This window comes from Ochotona princeps, chromosome 24, assembly GCF_030435755.1.
Source record: "Ochotona princeps isolate mOchPri1 chromosome 24, mOchPri1.hap1, whole genome shotgun sequence".
Taxonomy (NCBI): Eukaryota; Metazoa; Chordata; class Mammalia; order Lagomorpha; family Ochotonidae; genus Ochotona; species Ochotona princeps.
The window spans coordinates 3,492,034-3,509,977 of record NC_080855.1 but is presented as its reverse complement, the minus strand read 5'-3'; the positions used below and the strand labels follow the sequence as shown (position 1 = coordinate 3,509,977).

At 46.4% G+C, this 17,944-nt stretch overlaps 1 protein-coding gene across 1 annotated transcript; it reads left to right on the top strand.

Annotated features, from left to right (window-relative positions):
• Window positions 1–248: 248 nt before the first annotated feature.
• LOC101530985 (zinc finger protein 345-like) lies at window positions 249–17,753 on the top strand. The gene is made up of 5 exons (XM_058681034.1): window positions 249–302; window positions 10,621–10,759; window positions 11,015–11,110; window positions 14,774–14,933; window positions 15,363–17,753. The coding sequence occupies exons 1-5, from the start codon at window positions 288–290 to the stop codon at window positions 17,485–17,487; spliced, it is 2,535 nt and encodes an 844-aa protein (XP_058537017.1). The 5' UTR covers window positions 249–287; the 3' UTR covers window positions 17,488–17,753.
• Window positions 17,754–17,944: the final 191 nt, after the last annotated feature.

Sequence of the window (17,944 nt, the reverse complement as noted above, 5' to 3'; positions counted from 1 at the left end):
TTGGTGTCCACACATAGAGGCTCCCTGAGGTCCCCCTGCCCGCGTCCCCAGCCCTGCGGTTCTGCAGGGTCGCAGCTCCCGTGGGCCAGTTGTTAGGAAGTGACTCAACAGGTGCGGGACCAGCCCGATCGCTCACGAGGCTCCCTCTTCTCCTCTTCCAGGTTTGCTCTCTACGCCAGAGTTGTCAGCAGGGCCACCCAGCGGTCAGCAAGGGGTCCCCGGGGACGGAGCGGCCGCCTCTCCTCTGCTGCTTTTTGGTTTTGGTGCCTTTGGAGGAACATTGGAAAATGAGCGAGCCACTGGTGCGTGGGTTCTTGTCTTCCCTGTTGCGTTGTGGGGGGAGGTGTGGCTGTTTGAAGCGCCACGTGTTCACACTAAGGGAAACTTTGGAAAGCCCCTGCAGAAGGTGAACTTTTGGCGCTTTGAGGGGCACACCCCTCGGGACACCAGTGTCCACGGTCAGAGTGTGTGGGCTTGAATGCTGGCTCCAGTTCTGGTTCCGACTTCCGCTGATGCTCAGTGTTGGGGGCCGTAGGTGGTGGGGTCCCTGCTTACCTGTAGGGGAGACCTGGATGTGTCCTTACTCCCGGCTTTGGTGTGGTCCATCCCCAGCTATTGAAGGCATTCAGGCGGCAGGATCACAGTTGGGAACTTCTGTTCTCCTCTTGTCTGTCTGTGCCTTTCAAATAATTAAAAAAAAAAAAAAAAGCAGGCCACTTCAGGGCAGATGAAGTGGGTGGTCACTGACTGCAGGCAGAGGCAGCCATGAAGGACAGTGGGTCTTGTGGCCTAGCCAGGGAAGCGGGGTGACAGGTTTGTCTGTTACTTTCACAAGCCCACCAGGTCCTCTGATCTCGCTGGCGCTGGGCTCTGGAGTCAGTGACTTGGAGGGGCTTTTGGTGATGGCTCAGGTGCCTGTTGAGAGTGATGGGCAGAGCTGCAAATCATCTGGGCATGATAACATGGGACACTCAGTTGACAGCTTTCTGAACCTGCTCTGTTTTGAGCTCGGGTCGGAACCTAAAACTATACTGGAGAATGAGAGGGGTGAGCTGTGGGACTGTAACCTGCATTGCCAAGACAGCACACGGTTCACACTTGCTTTTTTGGCCAGTTTCTGAACTCTCTGTTGTTTTAGATTGTGATACAATCTAGGTAACACCAACTCTCCCTGGCCCGGCGGCGTGGCCTAGCGGCTAAAGTCCTTGCCTTGAAAACCCCGGGATCCCATGCGGGCGCCGGTTCTAGTCCCGGCAGCTCCACTTCCCATCCAGCTCCCTGCTTGTGGCCTGGGAAAGCAGTCGAGGACGACCCAATGCATTGGGACCCTGCACCCGCGTGGGAGACCTGGAGGAAGTTCCTGGTTCCCGGCTTCAGATCGGCGCGCATCGGCCCGTTGCGGCTCACTTGGGGAGTGAAACATCGGATGGAACATCTTCCTCTCTGTCTCTCCTCCTCTCTGTATATCCGGCTTTCCAATAATGATAAAATCTTTAAAAAAAAAAAAAAACACCAACTCTCCCAATATTGTTGTTCAGGAGTGTGTATGATTCAGCAGAATTAATTGTTTTCCCAGTTGTATAGTCATCACTGTTTTTTATTCCCCCAAACATTTTCCTCTAATGGCCCCTTACCCAGGGTGAGTGTTTGGTGTGGTGGTTACCTTGATGGTTGTGACTCCCGCATCCCAATTCAGAGGCCTTGCTTTGTTTCCAATTCCAAATTCATTCCTGAGTCCAGCTTCCTACAGGTGTGTACCTTGACAGGCGGCAAGCGATTGCGCAGGCACATGGGCCCCTGCCATCGGCTGACCTGGAAGGGGCTCCTAGCTTCCACCTGCCTCCTCCCTGGCAGGTGTAGGCATGAGGAAAGTGAACCAGCAGATAGGAGACCATGGTCTTTTTCTCTTCTGTTCACTTTCAAATAAAACTTAATAAAAATTTGAAAACAAAACAAAAGCTTTATTAAGAGTAGTTGCTTGGGTCCAGCACAATGGCCAAGTAGCTAAATCCTCACCTTGCACGCCTGGGAGCCCATATGGGTGCCGGTTCATATCCTGGCTGCTCCACTTCCCATTCAACTCCCTGCCTGTGGCCTGGGAAAGCAGTGGAAGAAGGCCCAAAGCTCTGAAACCCTGCACTCATGTGGGAGATCCAGAAGAGGCTCCTGGTTCCTGGCTTCAGATTGGCTCAGCTCCAGCTGTTGCAGCTGGGAAAAGAACCAGCGGAGAGAGAAGATCTTTCTTTGGTGATTCTGTATTCTAGATATGTTACGTGCATGGAATCACAAGGGATTGGTCCTTTGACTAATCAGATTTTCCAGGGTTTATCCATACAGTGTAGCACTGATTCATTCTTTTTGATGAGTGAGTGGTTTGCAAATGCGCATGCTGCATATGCCATGCTCTGTGCCTCTGTTTCTGTCTCTTGGCCACTGTGAGGAGTCTGTTTTGAGTGTTGGGACGCAGTTGTCTCTGTGCCCATTCATTTTGGTCTGCTGTATACAGTCTCCTTGTTGCTCACCATCTGCTGGACATGTCCTGATAGAGCTCGGTCATGGGGCAAGTGCTGTGGCACCGCGTGTTAGGTTGCCATCTGCGGTGCCCACTCCTGTTCCCAGTGCGGAGCCAGGAGCGTCTGCTTCTCGGCTGGTCTCCTGTTAGTGTTCCTGGGAGTGTAGGGGGTGCTGGCCCAGACACCTGGTCTCTGCCGCCCCTAGTGGAGAGCTGCGTGGAGTTCCTGGCTCCTGATTTTGGCCTTGCCCAGTCCTGGTTTTCATAGCCATTTGGGGAGTGAATAAGTAGATGTTTGAAGGTCTGTGGCGTCTTCTCTTTCTGTCAAACAAGCAAAACCTGTAATTTTTTCTTAAACCTAATTTTCACCTTGCAGGAGAGTCCAGTAGATCTTTCCAGAGCTTATCTTACTGGGATATTTCACAGTTGAGCCTCTTTCGTGCCCTGTTTGTGTCTGGCTGCTGCCCTGATTCCTTTGTCTTCCTTTTGTCCCCTCTGCTTAGTTCTTGCCTGGATCCTCACCCTGAGTGCCCGTCCTTTTGCTCTGCCAGGCTTCTCTCATGCTTCGTGCTTTCCACAGCCTGGGGTTGGGGATTCTGTCCTGCGTACCTCCATGCCATCGGGCCACGGGTCCGCTTCTCCAGCTGCTCTAATGTTGGGTTGTTTTATAGGAGCCGGAGCTGGGATCGATTAGATCCCACACGAGGGACGTGGCCATCCTAACCACTAGGTGGTTTTTTAGAGGTGTGGTTAGTTGTTTCAAAGGTGCTGCTGCTCAGACTCTGCAGCAGCTTAATCCTCAGCACTGGCTGAGCGTCCTGCAGGGGCTTTCTGTTCTGTGGAGGTAGTTTAGCTTCTAATGTTGTTATTACAAAAGGGTGTTGAAGTTCTCAAATGCTTTTTTTCCCCCCTAAAGATTTATTTATTTGAAAGATCCAGGGAGAGGGAGAGACAGACAGACCTTCTATCTGCTAGTTCATTTCCAAGATGGCCTTAATGGCGGAAGCTGAGTTGATTTGAAGGCAGGAGCTTCTTTGGGGTCTGCCACGTGTATGCAGGGGCCCTTCTTGCCTACTGCTTTTGCCAGACCATTAGCAGGGAGCTGGATCAGAAATGGAGCAGCTGGAACACACAGTGGCGTCTGTATGGAATGTTGGCACTAGCAGTGGAAGATTAACAAGTTAGGCCATCGCACCAGTCCCAGTTGTTCATTATTCTTAAATGGATGTTGATTGAATCGTATATATTCGTATTATGTCTTGTGATCATCTTAAATTCATTCTGGTAGCTTTTTGCAGTTCTGTAGGATTTTCTCCGTAGATGAGGTCATTTGCAAAGTTTTCTGATTTGTAGTGTGCATTATTTACTACATTGACTAGAACCCTCAGTATAATGTTAAATGGGAGTGGTAAAATGTGTCATCTTTGATGATGATGATGATGATGATGATTTGAGAGGAAGAGAGACAGGTAGAAAGAGAAAGGGGTAGTGAGCTCCCATCTGCTAATTGGCACCTCAAGTGCCTGTCATAGCCAGGACGTGACTGGGCCAAAGCCAGCAGCAGTAACTCACTCTGGGTCTCTTACTTAGGTTATCGGGGACAGTTACTTGAGCTGTTCACCACTGCCTCCCAGGGTCCCCATTAGTGGGAAGCAAGGTCAGGAGTTAGAGCGCCATATCCCTTCCAGGCACTGTGAGGTGGGCTGTGGACACCCTGAGGTGGGCCGCAGGCATCCCAGCATCCTAACAGGCAGGACTTTTGTTCTTTCATTCTGCAGATAGAAATGGAACAGCACTAAGCTTTTTTCTTTTCTTTCTTTCTTTTTAATTTTTTTAAAAGATTTATCTTTTTATTGGAAAGACAGATCTAAAGAGAGAAGGAGAGAGAGAGAGAGAGAGAGAGAGAGAGAGAGAGAGATAGATATCTTCCATTGCTGGTTCACTGCCCAAGTAGCTTAATGGCCAGAGCTGAGCCATTCCAAAGCTAGGAGCCAGGAGCTTCCTGTGGGTCTCCCATGCGGGTACAGGGTCCCAAGGCTTTGGGCTGCTCTCTGTTCCTTTCCTAGGCTACACTCAGGGAGCTGGTTGGAAAGTGGAGCAGCCATATGGGATCCTGGTACATGCAAGGTGAAGACTTTAGCCACTAGGCTACCACACCAGGTCCAGCACTAAGCTTTTGACAGTTATTGTGATTGTAGCCATAGATTTTTTTGTGAATGCCTTTTATCTAGTTAAAAAATTTATTCCTGGGTCTGATGCTATGGCATGGCAGAACTCAAAACCAGTGCCAACGTGGGATACTGCCTTCCCAGGTATCATGACCTGTGTCTCCTTTTATTCCTATACTGTTTCCTGAAATTAATTAATTTTTTTTTCTTTTAGAGCAAGAATCAGTGTTGGGTATTGTCAAGTAGGTTTTCTCCATCTGTTGGAAAATTTGGTTCCAATTTCAATTTTTTTATTTTTTTTATTTTTATTTTTTAAAAAACAAACATTTATTAAACTATAATAAAAACATTCCATCAAATTACAAGACCTGAGCAAGAAAAACAAACGGCACATGCTTAACTGTAGTTGACATTCAAATAAAATTTGCATTCCCAAAATATTATACAGTAATTAGAAAATATCAGCCAAAGTAATATTAGGATACTTTTACATGCGATCTCAACAAATTTGAACAGAAGCAAATTTTAACAAAGGTAAATTTTACAGTGAAACATAGCAGTAGATTAAGGATCTTAACATGTTTATTTTACTGCTATTTGACACTATGATACAAAAATAAGAGGATTTACTTGACATTTTTAATAAATATCTCATGGGCTGTTGAGTGCCTTACTGGTGAAAAGATTTAACTGGCTAATCTCATCAATCCATTTTGTACATTTAGTAAGCATCATCTCTGCCCTACATAACTCTTAATGCAATTCACAGCACACAAATGGTTATCATATTAAATACATAATCAACTCAGACTTCTCAACAACAAGTAAATTAGTAAACCATCAAATGGACTGCTTAAAATTTTTTACTTTCAATTTTTTACTGTTGCAAACTATGTTTGGAATGAAATGGGGTGTCTTCTTGTTTCTTTGGATAAGTTTTTTTTTTTTAATTTTACTTCTTTTTATTATTATCATTTTATGATACAGTTCTATAGATCGTGGGATTTTCCTTATTCCCTCGCCAATTTCCTCCCCCCCCCCCCCAGTTCTCCTATATCATTACTATAGTATAGTTCTTCATACACAGTCATATGTCCATCATTGTGGGCATGGACAATGGCAGAGAGTCCAGCATCCTAATGTCAAGCTATAGTAAACAGTTTCATTGGGAGTCCATCTTTTGTCTGGAAGTAGAGATGCATACTGCATTGTGTCCTCACATCTGGATATGTTAGTCTCCATTACACAGTTACTGTACATCCCCTTAAATGAAAAGCCACAAAACATAAGCAACAACAGGAAGGAAAAAAAAGAAATTAACAATGCCATGAAGTTAAATAACATGCCACTGAATGACTAATGTGCTGCTGAAGAAATGACAAAGAAAATCAGAAACCTTGAGGAAAATGATGCTACTGTATGATCTATGGATCATTGAAATCAGAAGAAAGTGTTTTGAAGAGATGAAACTAACAAAAACAAAATCAAAATCCGTGAGATACAGTTTCTGCTGATCTTTGTTGGTGAAATGTGTCTCCTGTAGGGAACAAATAGATGGGTTTTGTTTTTTGATCCAGTCTATTAATCTGTGATGTTTAATTGATGAGTTTAAGCCATTTACATTCAGGTTAATAAAAATAGGTGGTAATTTGGTCCTGTCATTTTAGCAATGGGTTGTTCATTGGTTTAATCTTCTGTTGTCATTTTACTGGGATGTTCTTCACATTTACCTTTGGTTTTGGTGGGCACTATTCCTCTTCTCTGTCAAGAGAACATCTTTAAGTATCCTTTGTAGGGCAGGTTTGGAAGAGGCATATTCTTTTAACGTTTCTTTACTGTGGAAGAATTTTATTTCATTTTCAAAGACAAAGAAAAGTTTTACTGGGTACGTTATCCCAGGCTGACAATTTTTTGCTTTTAGAATTGGGAATATGTTGCACTATTCTCTTCTGGCCTGTAGAGTTTCTCGTGAGAGATCTCCTGTGAATTTAATTGGCATTCCTTTATCTATCAGTTGATTTTTTTCCATGTGCGCATTTAAGGATCTTTTCCTTATGTTCAATTGAAGAGAGCTTGATTATCATGTGTCTTGGTGAAGATTACTTTTGGTCAACCCTTTTGGGAGTTCTGTGCCCCTCCTGGATGTTGTTTCCTAGTTCTTTCTCTAGATTAAGGAAAATTTCCCTTATTATTTCATTAAATACTATTTAAAACCCATCTTCTCTTTTTGTACCTTCTGGGACTCCCATAACTCTTATATTTGGCCTCTTAATAGTGTCTTTCCATTCTTGAATACTTTTTTTTGGCTTGATCCAGCTCTGCTTCCAGCTTTTTGTTTGTTTCACCCTGGTGACAGGAAGTATCTTCCAATTCTGAGATTATTTCTTCTGCTTGCTTCATTCTGTTTTGGAGACTCTCCACTGTGCTTTTAGTTTGCTCCATTGTATTCTTCATTTCTGATATATCAGGTGTTATTTGATTCATTTCCAGTGTGACATATTCCTTGAATTCCTTGAATGCCTGCTTTACGTGCTTCTCGTTGATAAGAAGTTTTATAACATATGTTTTGAATTCTGTGTCCCCCATTTTCTCGATGTCTTCCTCAGTGAACTTTGAGGTTGGCATAGGGTTTTGCTCCTTTGCAGGAGAGTTTTCAGTAATATTCATTGTGCCTCTGTCTCTTCTTTTGCTCTTGGTCATTGTACTTCTGGTTAGCAGATTCTTCTTCTTGGGGCAGGTTTCTAAGCTGTGTCACCCATAGGTCTACAGTTCGATTTTACTTATTGCAGTTGGCACACGGCTCTGCGTTAGCAGCCCTGGGTAAGTTTAATGTAGAATTGATACTCTGTCTTTTTTTATTTCCCCCAAAGATTTATTTATCTGAGAGGAGTTCAGAGAGAGAGATCTTCTATCCACAGGTTTACTCACTAGCTGGCTACACTGGTTGGGCCAGGCCAGTATCAGAAGCAGAGCAGTTGGGACTTGAACCAGCACACAGAGCGGATGCTGGCATCACACATAGCCCTACCAGCCACGCTACAACGGCAGCCCTGCCGTCTCCATTAGATGCTTGGTGGGCTTCCTTCATGAAGTTGTCTCTGGACAGTGGTGTGGGACAGCTGGGCACACCTTCATCCTGTCTCATCACAGCCTCTTGCTGAAGTGCAGTGCTCCTTGGGAGACAGCTTTGGCAGCATATGGCGCTGTGTGGGAGACCTCAGTGAGTTTCAGCACACTGGCTTTGGCAAGGCCAGCCTTGACTGTGTGGGATTTGTGGGAGTGCACATTCTCTCTTTGTCTCTGCCTTTCAAGTAAAATTTTAGAAAATAAGTTTTTTCAATCAAAACTAAGAACCGATTTGGGCCTGGAGCTTTCTTTTTGTGGAGTTTATTAATTACAAATTTGATTTCTTTGCTAGATAATCAGATTGCTTGTTCTTAAATGACCTCTGCTAATTTGTGTATTCCAAGACATTTTCTTATGTTTTTCTGTTTTTTTTTTAAATATTTGGTTTTTTTTATAAAGATTTATTCATTTTATTACAGCCAGATATACACAGAGGAGGAGAGACAGAGAGGAAGATCTTCCATCTGATGATTCACTCCCCAAGTGAGCCGCAACGGACCGATGCCCGCCAATCCGAAGCCGGGAACCTGGAACCTCTTCTGGGTCTCCCACGCGGGTGCAGAGTCGTCCTCGACTGCTTTCCCAGGCCACAAGCAGGGAGCTGGATGGGAAGTGGAGCTGCCGGGATTAGAACCGGCGCCCATATGGGATCCCGGGGCTTTCAAGGCGAGGACTCTAGCCGCTAGGCCACGCTGCCGGGCCCGATTTGTTTTATTTATTTGAAAGGCAGAGTTGGGAAATCTTCTGGGGCCAACACCATGACTGATGTGTTAAACGTCTGCCTGTGGTGCCTCCATGCCAGATGGGTGCTGGTTTGAATCCCAGCTGCTCCAGTTCTGATCCTGCTCCCTGCTGCTGTGCTTGGGAAAGCGGTGGAGGATGGCCCACGTGCTTGGGCCCCTGCACCCATGCGGGAGACCCAGAAGAAGCTCCTGGTTGCCACCTTCAGATCGGCCCAGCTCTGGCCATGCAGTTATTTGGGGAGTGAACAGGTTGGTGAAAGATCTCTCGCTGTCTCTCCTTTGTAAAGCTGCCTTCCAAATAAAATCAAATACATCTTAAAAAAAGAGAAAGATCCTCCATGTCCTGTTTCACTCCCTGAACGGCCACAACAGCGAGGGCTGGACCAGGCTGAAGCCAGAGCAGTCAGGTGCTAGGAGCCTCATCTTCCTCCGCTGCTTTCTCAGGCAGCTTCGCAGGGAGCTGGACCCCAAGTGGAGCAGCTGGGACTTGAACTGGTGCCCATACGGGATGCCAGCATCACAGTCAGTGGCTTAACCTGTTTCAGCACAACACTGGTCCCTTCTTTTGTTGTTTTTAGCATTTTCTTGCCCTTTTTATATTTGCCAAATTTCTAGTAATGTTAGCGCTCTTTCCCCATATTGGCAGTTTGTTGTTGCCCCTCTTCTGTTCTCTTCAGTATTGCTGAAGACTTGAAAGATTAATTGATAATTTAAAAAAAACTTTTCTGTGTTGTGTGCTCTTCTTATTTTCTTGTGAGTTCTTAGATGGAGTTCATTCCTTTTCTAGTTTCCCAAGGTGAAAGGAGGGTACGTTGATTGTGGAGCATCTTAGTGCTGTCAATTTCCTAAGTGTGTGGCTTTGTGTCCCACAAATTTTTATATATTGTTTTCGTTTTATTCAATTCATTGCTTTTTATTTTAACACTTACTTCAAAGTCATAGATAGGGAGAGACAAAGACCTGCTGTCAGTGTTTCTCTTCGTGGGTGGCCACACTGGCCAGGGCTGGGCCCGGCTGAGCCTGAAACTCCACACGGGTCTCCCATGTGGCCTCCTGGCTTTGGATCCGCTTGGCTCCAGCCATTTCAAGAGTTCTTTATTATTTATTGTGGTTTCCATGATTTGCTACTTTCTTGGGTACATTGGTAGGGAGTGGAGCAGCTGGTTGTCAGGCTGGCATCTCTGGGATGCCGGCCCCTAATCTGAGCTTCTCATGCCTCTTTGCCTTTGCTCATGTAATTGTGCCATTAACTGTGTGTTCATGAAGTGTATGCTCTTCCGTGAAACCCAAGCTGACGCTAATGAAATAGAGCTGTGTTTTCTAACGTGATGAGTTAACGCTGACTGTAAATGATTCGCTATAGCTGTCTTCATCCTGCAGAACAGGGTAAGTGTTCCCATGATACACTGCCTTAGAAGTTGCAACAAAATAGTAGCTACCTTTGCAACGTTTGTATTTCTGTTTCACGATGTTTCCTTTGGCCAGAAATGCACTAAGTTCATCTGCAGGTGAAGCATTCAGCATGCGGTGGCAAGGCAGAGCCGCCAGAGACGCACACCGGGTTCTCAAGACAGATGTGGTAATAATCTGTGGGCTGGGGGAGCCACGTGCTCTATTGCTGTGTGGACATGTAGAGCAACACAGACGGGAATAGAATGGAACCTTCCCCTGTCGGCAGTCACCCCAAAGGAGTGGAGAGATCACTAATCAATCCAGCTGGTAAATGCTGACTTGTTTCAAACCAGCTCATAAATGTCAAATAAAAGCACTGTGCTAGTTAAAATACTGCATTATTGAAGAAATAAAATACATTTGAAATCTTCAAAAAAAGTCAACGCCTCAAAAGTAGACTGAAACAATATTGTCAGGTTTGATATTCCAGCTCAACCAGGACAGTCTCAAGGTGTATGGTAAGAACTTTCTGTTTGAATTACTAAGTTAATAGCCTGGGTATTTCTGTCATGCACTGTCTTACAAAGTATAAAGTAGACAGCCTGCCTGATGTTTTCCGGTAAACTTGCTGGGTACTGCTAAGCTTTGCCCCTCCCATGTCTTCCGTGTTGCCCAGCAGGGTGTTGCTCGGGGCCCCGTGTCGTTTGAGGACGTGGCTGTGGACTTCAGCCGGGAGGAGTGGCTGCAGCTGAGCGGTGCTCAGAGGATGCTGTACCGGGATGTGGTGCTGGAAACCTACAGCCACCTGGTCTCTGTGGGTGAGGCGCTGTCTCTGGGTACACCTTACAACGCATCAGGGTTTCCTCACTCGTAGCTGCCAAGAATGGTTGGCCCTTCAAGGCATTTAATGTGCCTCTCTTGGGTCCATGATGGTGGGTCCCTTTGGGCACAGTGGAATGTGGTTTTATCGCTCCCACCAGGGGTTCCTTCGGGCACCTGTCCTGTGTGTCTGCCTGAAGCACCACCTGCCTGTCTCTGCGCGTCCACACTCTGACCCTGTGTCTTATTCACAGGCTACTGCATCACCAAACCGGATGTGATCTATAAATTAGAGCGAGGAGAAGAACCATGGACAGTGGAAAGAGGACTCGCAGGCCAGACTTGCTCAAGTGAGTTGGTGATGACCAGGCAAAAGAAGGAAGCCTGTGGGAATGAGGCCCGGGTGGGTCGGCTCGGGGTCGGGCCCTCACACTGCCTCAGTGTTTTCTGTGTGAGGGCCTCAGAACGTGCGAGAAAACCCAGAGCAGCCAGTCAGCCACGTGCCTTGGCTCACAGTTACTTTTCCATCTGGTCTCATAGCTATGGCTGCTTTTCTTTCTGTGTAGTAATATTATTTTTAAGATTCATTTATTTTTATTGGGAAGGCAGTTACAGAGAGAGGACAGATGAGAGAGAAAAAGAGATCTTCCATCTGCTGGTTCACTCCCCAAAACTGCTTTAACATTCAGAGCTGGGTGGGTCCGAAGCTGGAATCTGGAGTTTCTTCTGGGTCTCCCACATGGGTACGGGGCCCCAGCACCTGGCCTGTGCTCCGCTGCTTTCCCAGGCCGTAAACACAGCACTGGATGGCAAGTGGAGCAGCCGGGACATGAACTCGCAATCATGAGGGTCTGGCACTGTAGAGAGATTAGCGAGCTGTGCTACCACACCATCCCCTCTTTCTGCTTCATTGTTAGGGAAATTTGCCATTTTTTTTAAGATTTTTAAATTTTTATTGGAAAGTCATATTTACAGAGAGGAGAGACAAAGAGAAATATCTCCCATCTGCTGGTTCACTTCCTAAGTGGCCGCAATGGCTGGAGCTAAGCCAGTTCAAAGTCAGGAGCTTCTTCTGGGTCTCTCACGTGGGTGTGTAGTGTCCCAAGCTCTTGGGCCATCTTCTACTGCTTTCCCAGGCCACAGGCAGAGAGCTGGAAGGGAAGTAGAGCAGCCAGGATACGCACTGGGGCTCACATGGTATCCCAGGGCATGCAAGCTGAGGACGTTAGCCAGTAGGCTACTGCGCTGGGCCCAAAGTTTGCCATTCTTATACTTAGAATCTGTTGCATTTGAAAGTTGTGTTGTAGTTTCTCTAGAATCCTTATCTGTGTTGTGTGAGCTCTTTCTTTCTTGCTGTCTGCCTCTGGCATTAGTTTTCATTCTGCAGCTGTTCACTGCAGGACTGCTGAGTGCCTCTAAGACTGTGATGTTGGAAATATGATGGTGAGCCAGTCATTCTTAGCTCTCAAGCTTTGCAGGCTTCAGTTACCGAGTCGGTTTTTTTTGTTTATTTGTTTGTTTGTGTTTTTGTTAAAGATTTATTTTGGACCCAGTGCAGTAGCCTAGCAGCTAAAGTCCTCGTCTTGCACATGCTGGGATTCCATATGGTTACCAGTTCTAATTCCGGTGACCCTGCTTCTCATCCAGCTCCTTGCTTGTGGCCTGGGAAAGCAGTCAAGGACGGCCCAAGGCCTTGCGACGCTGCACCCACGTGGGAGACCTGGAAGAAGCTTTGGGTCTTCTAAGCTTTGGATTAGCCAGCTCCAGCTGTTGCGGCCACTTGGCGATGATGCAAGCATTTTTGCCCCTGTCACCCAGGTGGGAGGCCGGTTGCCGCTCCTGGCTCCTGGTGCTAGCCTGAAGCAGCCCTAGGTGCTGCGGGTACCTGGGCATACAACAGTGAAGGGAAGATCTGTCACACTCTCCCTGTAATGCTCACTTTCAAGTAAATCAACAAAAAATAACCCTGTGAGAACCGACAGAATTAAAGCTTCAAAGAAAGACTTCAGCTGTCAGGACTGTGAGATGTGAATATTGAAGTTCATGTGAAGGAACAGTGTCCCTGCATAGCCAGGGTACCTGGGAAGGCCACAAGCTCTCCTGGAGGCTTGCCTTCTGCCGTGTGGTACTTGCTCTGTGCTTGTAGCACTGGGCAGATGCTGTGTCCTGTTGCCATGGAGGAATTAAGAGCCCACGTCCAGCACAGGTGGAAATCACCTGTGTGAGAGAAGCTGGCAAAGGCAAGGTTCTGTACATGAAGAAAATGTTATCTGTTGAGGAAGAGTCCTTAAAAATTCATTGAAGATGTGAATGTTTAAGACTTATAGACACAAACACAACGGAATAGGTTCATAACCCTGAACTCTAATGCCCAGGAATAGATCTTAGAGTGGGAGAGGATTTCCCCAAAAGCACAGAAGTTCTTTGCTCTTTGCACCGTGAAGTAGCAGGCGAGTCTGCGCACACGGTCGGGCTCTGCTCCAGGAACGCACTGGTCGTCTCTGCAGTGCTTCCCCATGCTCGTCCGCTGCTGAGGTTCAGCCTTTGCTTTGCATGAGGAGTTAAAGTCTGCCACTTCTGTGACTTCCTCTCCTCTGCACTCTTCATTTTACTTGAGGTGTTACAGTCCTTATTGTCAGAATGGCAAAGAACTGACAACTTTGCAGTAATCCTCCCCAAATTGTAAATCCGCAGATACCTTATCTCTGCTTAATCAGGCTCCGGTTTTCTTCCATGTTTGACAGCTGTGACATCATCATATACATCCTATTCATCTCCTCATAGTTCCTCTTAGTTTTTACTTCCCTTTGGAAACTCTTACCAAAACTCTTTTTTTTCAAAGATTTATTTATTTTATTACAAAGTCAGATATACAGAGAGGAGAGACAGAGAGGAAGATCTTCCATCCGATGATTCACTCCCTAAGTGAGCCGCAACAGCCGGTGCTGCGCCGATCCGAAGCCGGGAACCAGGAACCTCTTCTGGGTCTCCCACGTGGGTGCAGTGTCCCAATGCATTGGGCCGTCCTTGACTGCTTTCCCAGGCCACAAGCAGGGAGCTGGGTGGGAAGTGGAGCTGCCGGGATTAGAACCGGCGCCCATATGGGATCCCAGGGCGTTCAAGGCAAGGACTTTAGCCGCTAGGCCACGCTGCCGGGCCCAAACTCTTGCCACAACTCTATTCTACCAGGGCTTCATGACTGCACCTATAAGGTTGTGTTTTTAACCTGAAGCATCTATTGTGTTTTCACCAACATTCAGTGAACGTGCAGTTGCCCTACATCTTAAGTCATCTATTTGACACGCACACCATGCCAGCCTGTGGTCATCTCTTGTCCTGATTTCCTGAGTGATCTGCATGTTTTCCTAATATCTGGTCCTCTTGAGTTTTGCCTGTCCGGATTGTAAGAAACAGTCGAGGCCTGTTTCTGTCGTGGTGCTTGTTGTACCTTCTTGATTCCTCCCTGCTCCTTTCTTCTGTCTCTCTCTGTGTCTTTCTCTCTTGTAAACAGGCACTGAGTTAGGGAAGCTCTGTCAGGTTTGTGCCTTGTGAGGTGAATGCATGCTTTTTGGTGAGACTACCTTGCCTCAGCAGTGTCCGTTTTACCTGCTGGCACGTAGGGATCGTTTGTTCCGGCCTCCGTGGTGCCTGGGATGTCTCTTCTAACCACCCTTTCCTCTCACTTCTCGTTTTCTCCACTCTCTCTCCATAGCTTTTGCCAGTTTACTCTGTTTCCTTGCTCTGAGCTCTTAGTTCCGAGTACTGAATTTCTTGTTTTCAGTTTTGAAGGTCATGTTTGAAACAGCAGGTGTGTGTTCATCGTTAGCTTTCTTCTCCCGTTTCTACTTTAGCACAGGCTTCTCAGCTTGACATTTTCTAAAGTGGAGACACGCACCAGGCTTCTCCACAAGGAGGCTGGGCCTGAAAATGGGCAATAGTGATGAAGTTAGCCATGCTTAGGCAAGAAGTGTGCTTATACTTTTAAAATGCATTTAATTTTTTCTCATTTCCAGAAGTTCAAAAGTTAAATGACCTAATAAAGAGAAGCCAAGAATGCCTGGACCGACCTAGTTTGTGTGCGTCCCTCAACACTGCACTGTCTATGGAGAGTATTTTGGAGGAAACGGTTAATCTGCATTCGAACTTGGTTCCTCCAAGGAAAGCACCTTGTCTGTTGGACTCATGTGGAGTGAGTCTGAGATGCATTTCAGGATCGAGTGTTAGTGACAAGAATCGTTCAAGTCAGAACTCTGATGGTGCTAACAAAGGCTCGATGGTGCCTCTTGGTGACCAGGGGCAGGTGCCAACTGGGGAGAAGGCTGACAAGCAGTGCCTCTGCAGGGGGTCTCTGCATCCTAGTGAGCCCCAGCGAGTTCCTGCTTCTTTGGAGCCACCGGTAGGAGATAGTTCAAGTGCAGAGGCCTTCCCTGAGCAGACAGCCATCAACACGTGTGAGGTGGTTCTCCGAGAACAGACATCCAGTGGGTCTGAGAAGCCTGGGGACCCTGTCTGTGACAGGTCAACTCCTGAAGTCCAGCAGAATTCTCACACAAAGGAGACTCATTCTGAAGTTAATGATTGTGGGAGCTCAAACGTCCTTAGACATCATAAAGTTAGCACTGGGGAGAAGACTCGTGAGTCCAGTGAAAATGAGAATGTCGTCAAGGAGGTGCACCTCACTCAGCCTCTTAGGGTTCACACAACAGAGCAGAAAGCCTTCAAGTGTAGTCACTGTGAGAAATCTTTTTGCCAGAAGTTCCTTCTCACTCAGCATCAGAGGACACACACAAGAGAGAGAGCATGTGAGAATGATCAATGTGGAAAAACTCAGAAATCACGATCTCCTGGTTCTAAGAGCAGCAGCCTGGAAGAGCACCCCAGTGGATACAAGGAAAGTGTTACAGCCCCTGTGAAGTCAGTACTTGAACGTCGCCAGGAAATTCAGTCAGGAAAGAAGCTCTGTGTGTGTGATGAGTGTGGGAAATCTTTTCGTCATAACTCAGCCCTAAAAATCCACCAGAGGATTCACACAGGAGAGAAACCCTATCAGTGTGATGAGTGTGGGAAATCCTTCTATGCACAGTCCAACTTCAATCACCACCGGAGAACACACACAGGGGAGAAACCTTACGAGTGTAAGGAATGTGGGAAAGCCTTCTGTGTGAAGTCAAACCTAACAAAACACCAGAAAACCCACACAGGGGAGAAACCTTTCAAGTGCAATGAATGTGGGAAAACTTTCTACCAGAGGTCTCAGTTTGAAGACCATCAGAGAACCCACACAGGGGAGAAACCATATGAATGTAATGAGTGTGGAAAGTCCTTCTACTACAAATCAACCCTAAATGTCCATCAGGGCAGGCATAAAGAAGAGAAACCCCACAAATGCACCCAGTGTGGGAAATCCTTTTGCTATAAGTCAGCCCTGATTACTCATCAGGTAACTCACACAGGGAAGAAACCATATAACTGTGATGTATGTGGGAAAGCTTTCTGCATGAAGTCAAATCTCACTAAACATCGGAAAATTCACACAGGGGAGAAGCCCTATGAATGCGGCGAGTGTGGCAAGTCCTTCTCCATGAATTCAGAACTTGTTGTGCATCTGCGGACACACACGGGGGAGAAGCCCTATGAGTGCAGCGAATGCGACAAATCTTTTTATAAGAAGTCAGCCCTCACTAAGCATCAGAGGACTCACACAGGGGAGAAGCCATATGAATGTAACGAATGTGGAAAGTGCTTCCACACCAAGTCAGTCCTAGTGGTCCACCAGAAAACTCACACAGGAGAGAAGCCCTATAAGTGTAATGAGTGTGACAGGTCATTCTATGTGAAATCACTTCTCAATATTCATCAGAGAGATCATACTGGGAAGAAACCCCATGTGTGTAATGAGTGTGGGAAAGCTTTTTCCATTAAATCAAATCTCGTTGATCATCAGAGAACACATTCGGAAGAGAAACCCTATGAATGTACTGAATGTAAGAAAAGCTTTCGCCATAAATCAACCTTAACTGTACATCAGAGAACTCACACAGGTGAGAAGCCCTATAAATGCAGTGAGTGTGGGAAATCTTTCTATATGAAGTCAGCCCTCAGTCAACATCAAAGAATACATACAGGGGAGAAGCCCTATGAGTGTAAGGAGTGTGGGAAAACCTTCTTCCAGAAGTCTCACCTCACCAAGCATCAACGAACACACACAGGGGAGAAGCCCTTTGAGTGCAAGGAGTGCAGGAAAACCTTCTTCCAGAAGTCCCACCTCGTCGAACATCAGAGAACACACACGGGGGAGAAGCCCCATGAGTGTGGTGAATGTGGGAAGGCCTTCTGCTACAGGTCAGCCCTGACCATACACCAGAGAACGCACACAGAAGAGAAGCCATACAAGTGTAATGAATGTGACAAATCTTTCTGTATGAAATCACACCTCACTGTGCATCAGAGAACTCACACAGGGAAGAACCCCTTTGAGTGTAATGAATGCGGGAAGGCGTTCTACGTGAAGTCAAACCTCATCAGTCATCAGAGGATTCACACAGGAGAGAAGCCATATGAATGTAGTAGGTGTGGGAAATCCTTCTGTAAGAAATCAGCCCTCAAGTCCCACCAGTGGACGCACACAGGGGAGAGACCCTATGAATGCACGGAATGTGGGAAGACTTTCTCCACAAAGTCAGCTCTTACCAGTCACCAGATAATTCACACACGAGTAATACCATAAGTTCTTACAGATGTGGAAAATTCTGTGTCAGGTCAAATTTTCTTACCCCAGAGAACTCACAAGTGGTACTTTGTGGATGTGCTTGGGTGGGAACCATTTTGGGTGTAAATTCAGCCTTTAATTGAAAACATACAAGGTGTTGAGGTTTGTCTCTCCATGAGTGAAAGTAATATGGGAAAATTGGGTCAAACCTTGCCAAGCATAGAGCACATGTGAGGAGAGGGCCCTGAGAGAACCCTGTACATTAGTGCCTGGCAGCAAGAGGAAGGTAGACCACATGATTAGAGCCTTTAAAGTCACAAAGAGCATTCCAGAAAAACAACAAGCAAAGAATTAGAAGACAGTACTTATTTTCTCTAGAAATGTGCACAGCAAGCTGACAAGCCTTGAGGAGTCTCTGAAGTTAGCTGGAGTTATGTATGTTAGTAGGCTAGTGGGCAGCTTGCGTTTTGTATAT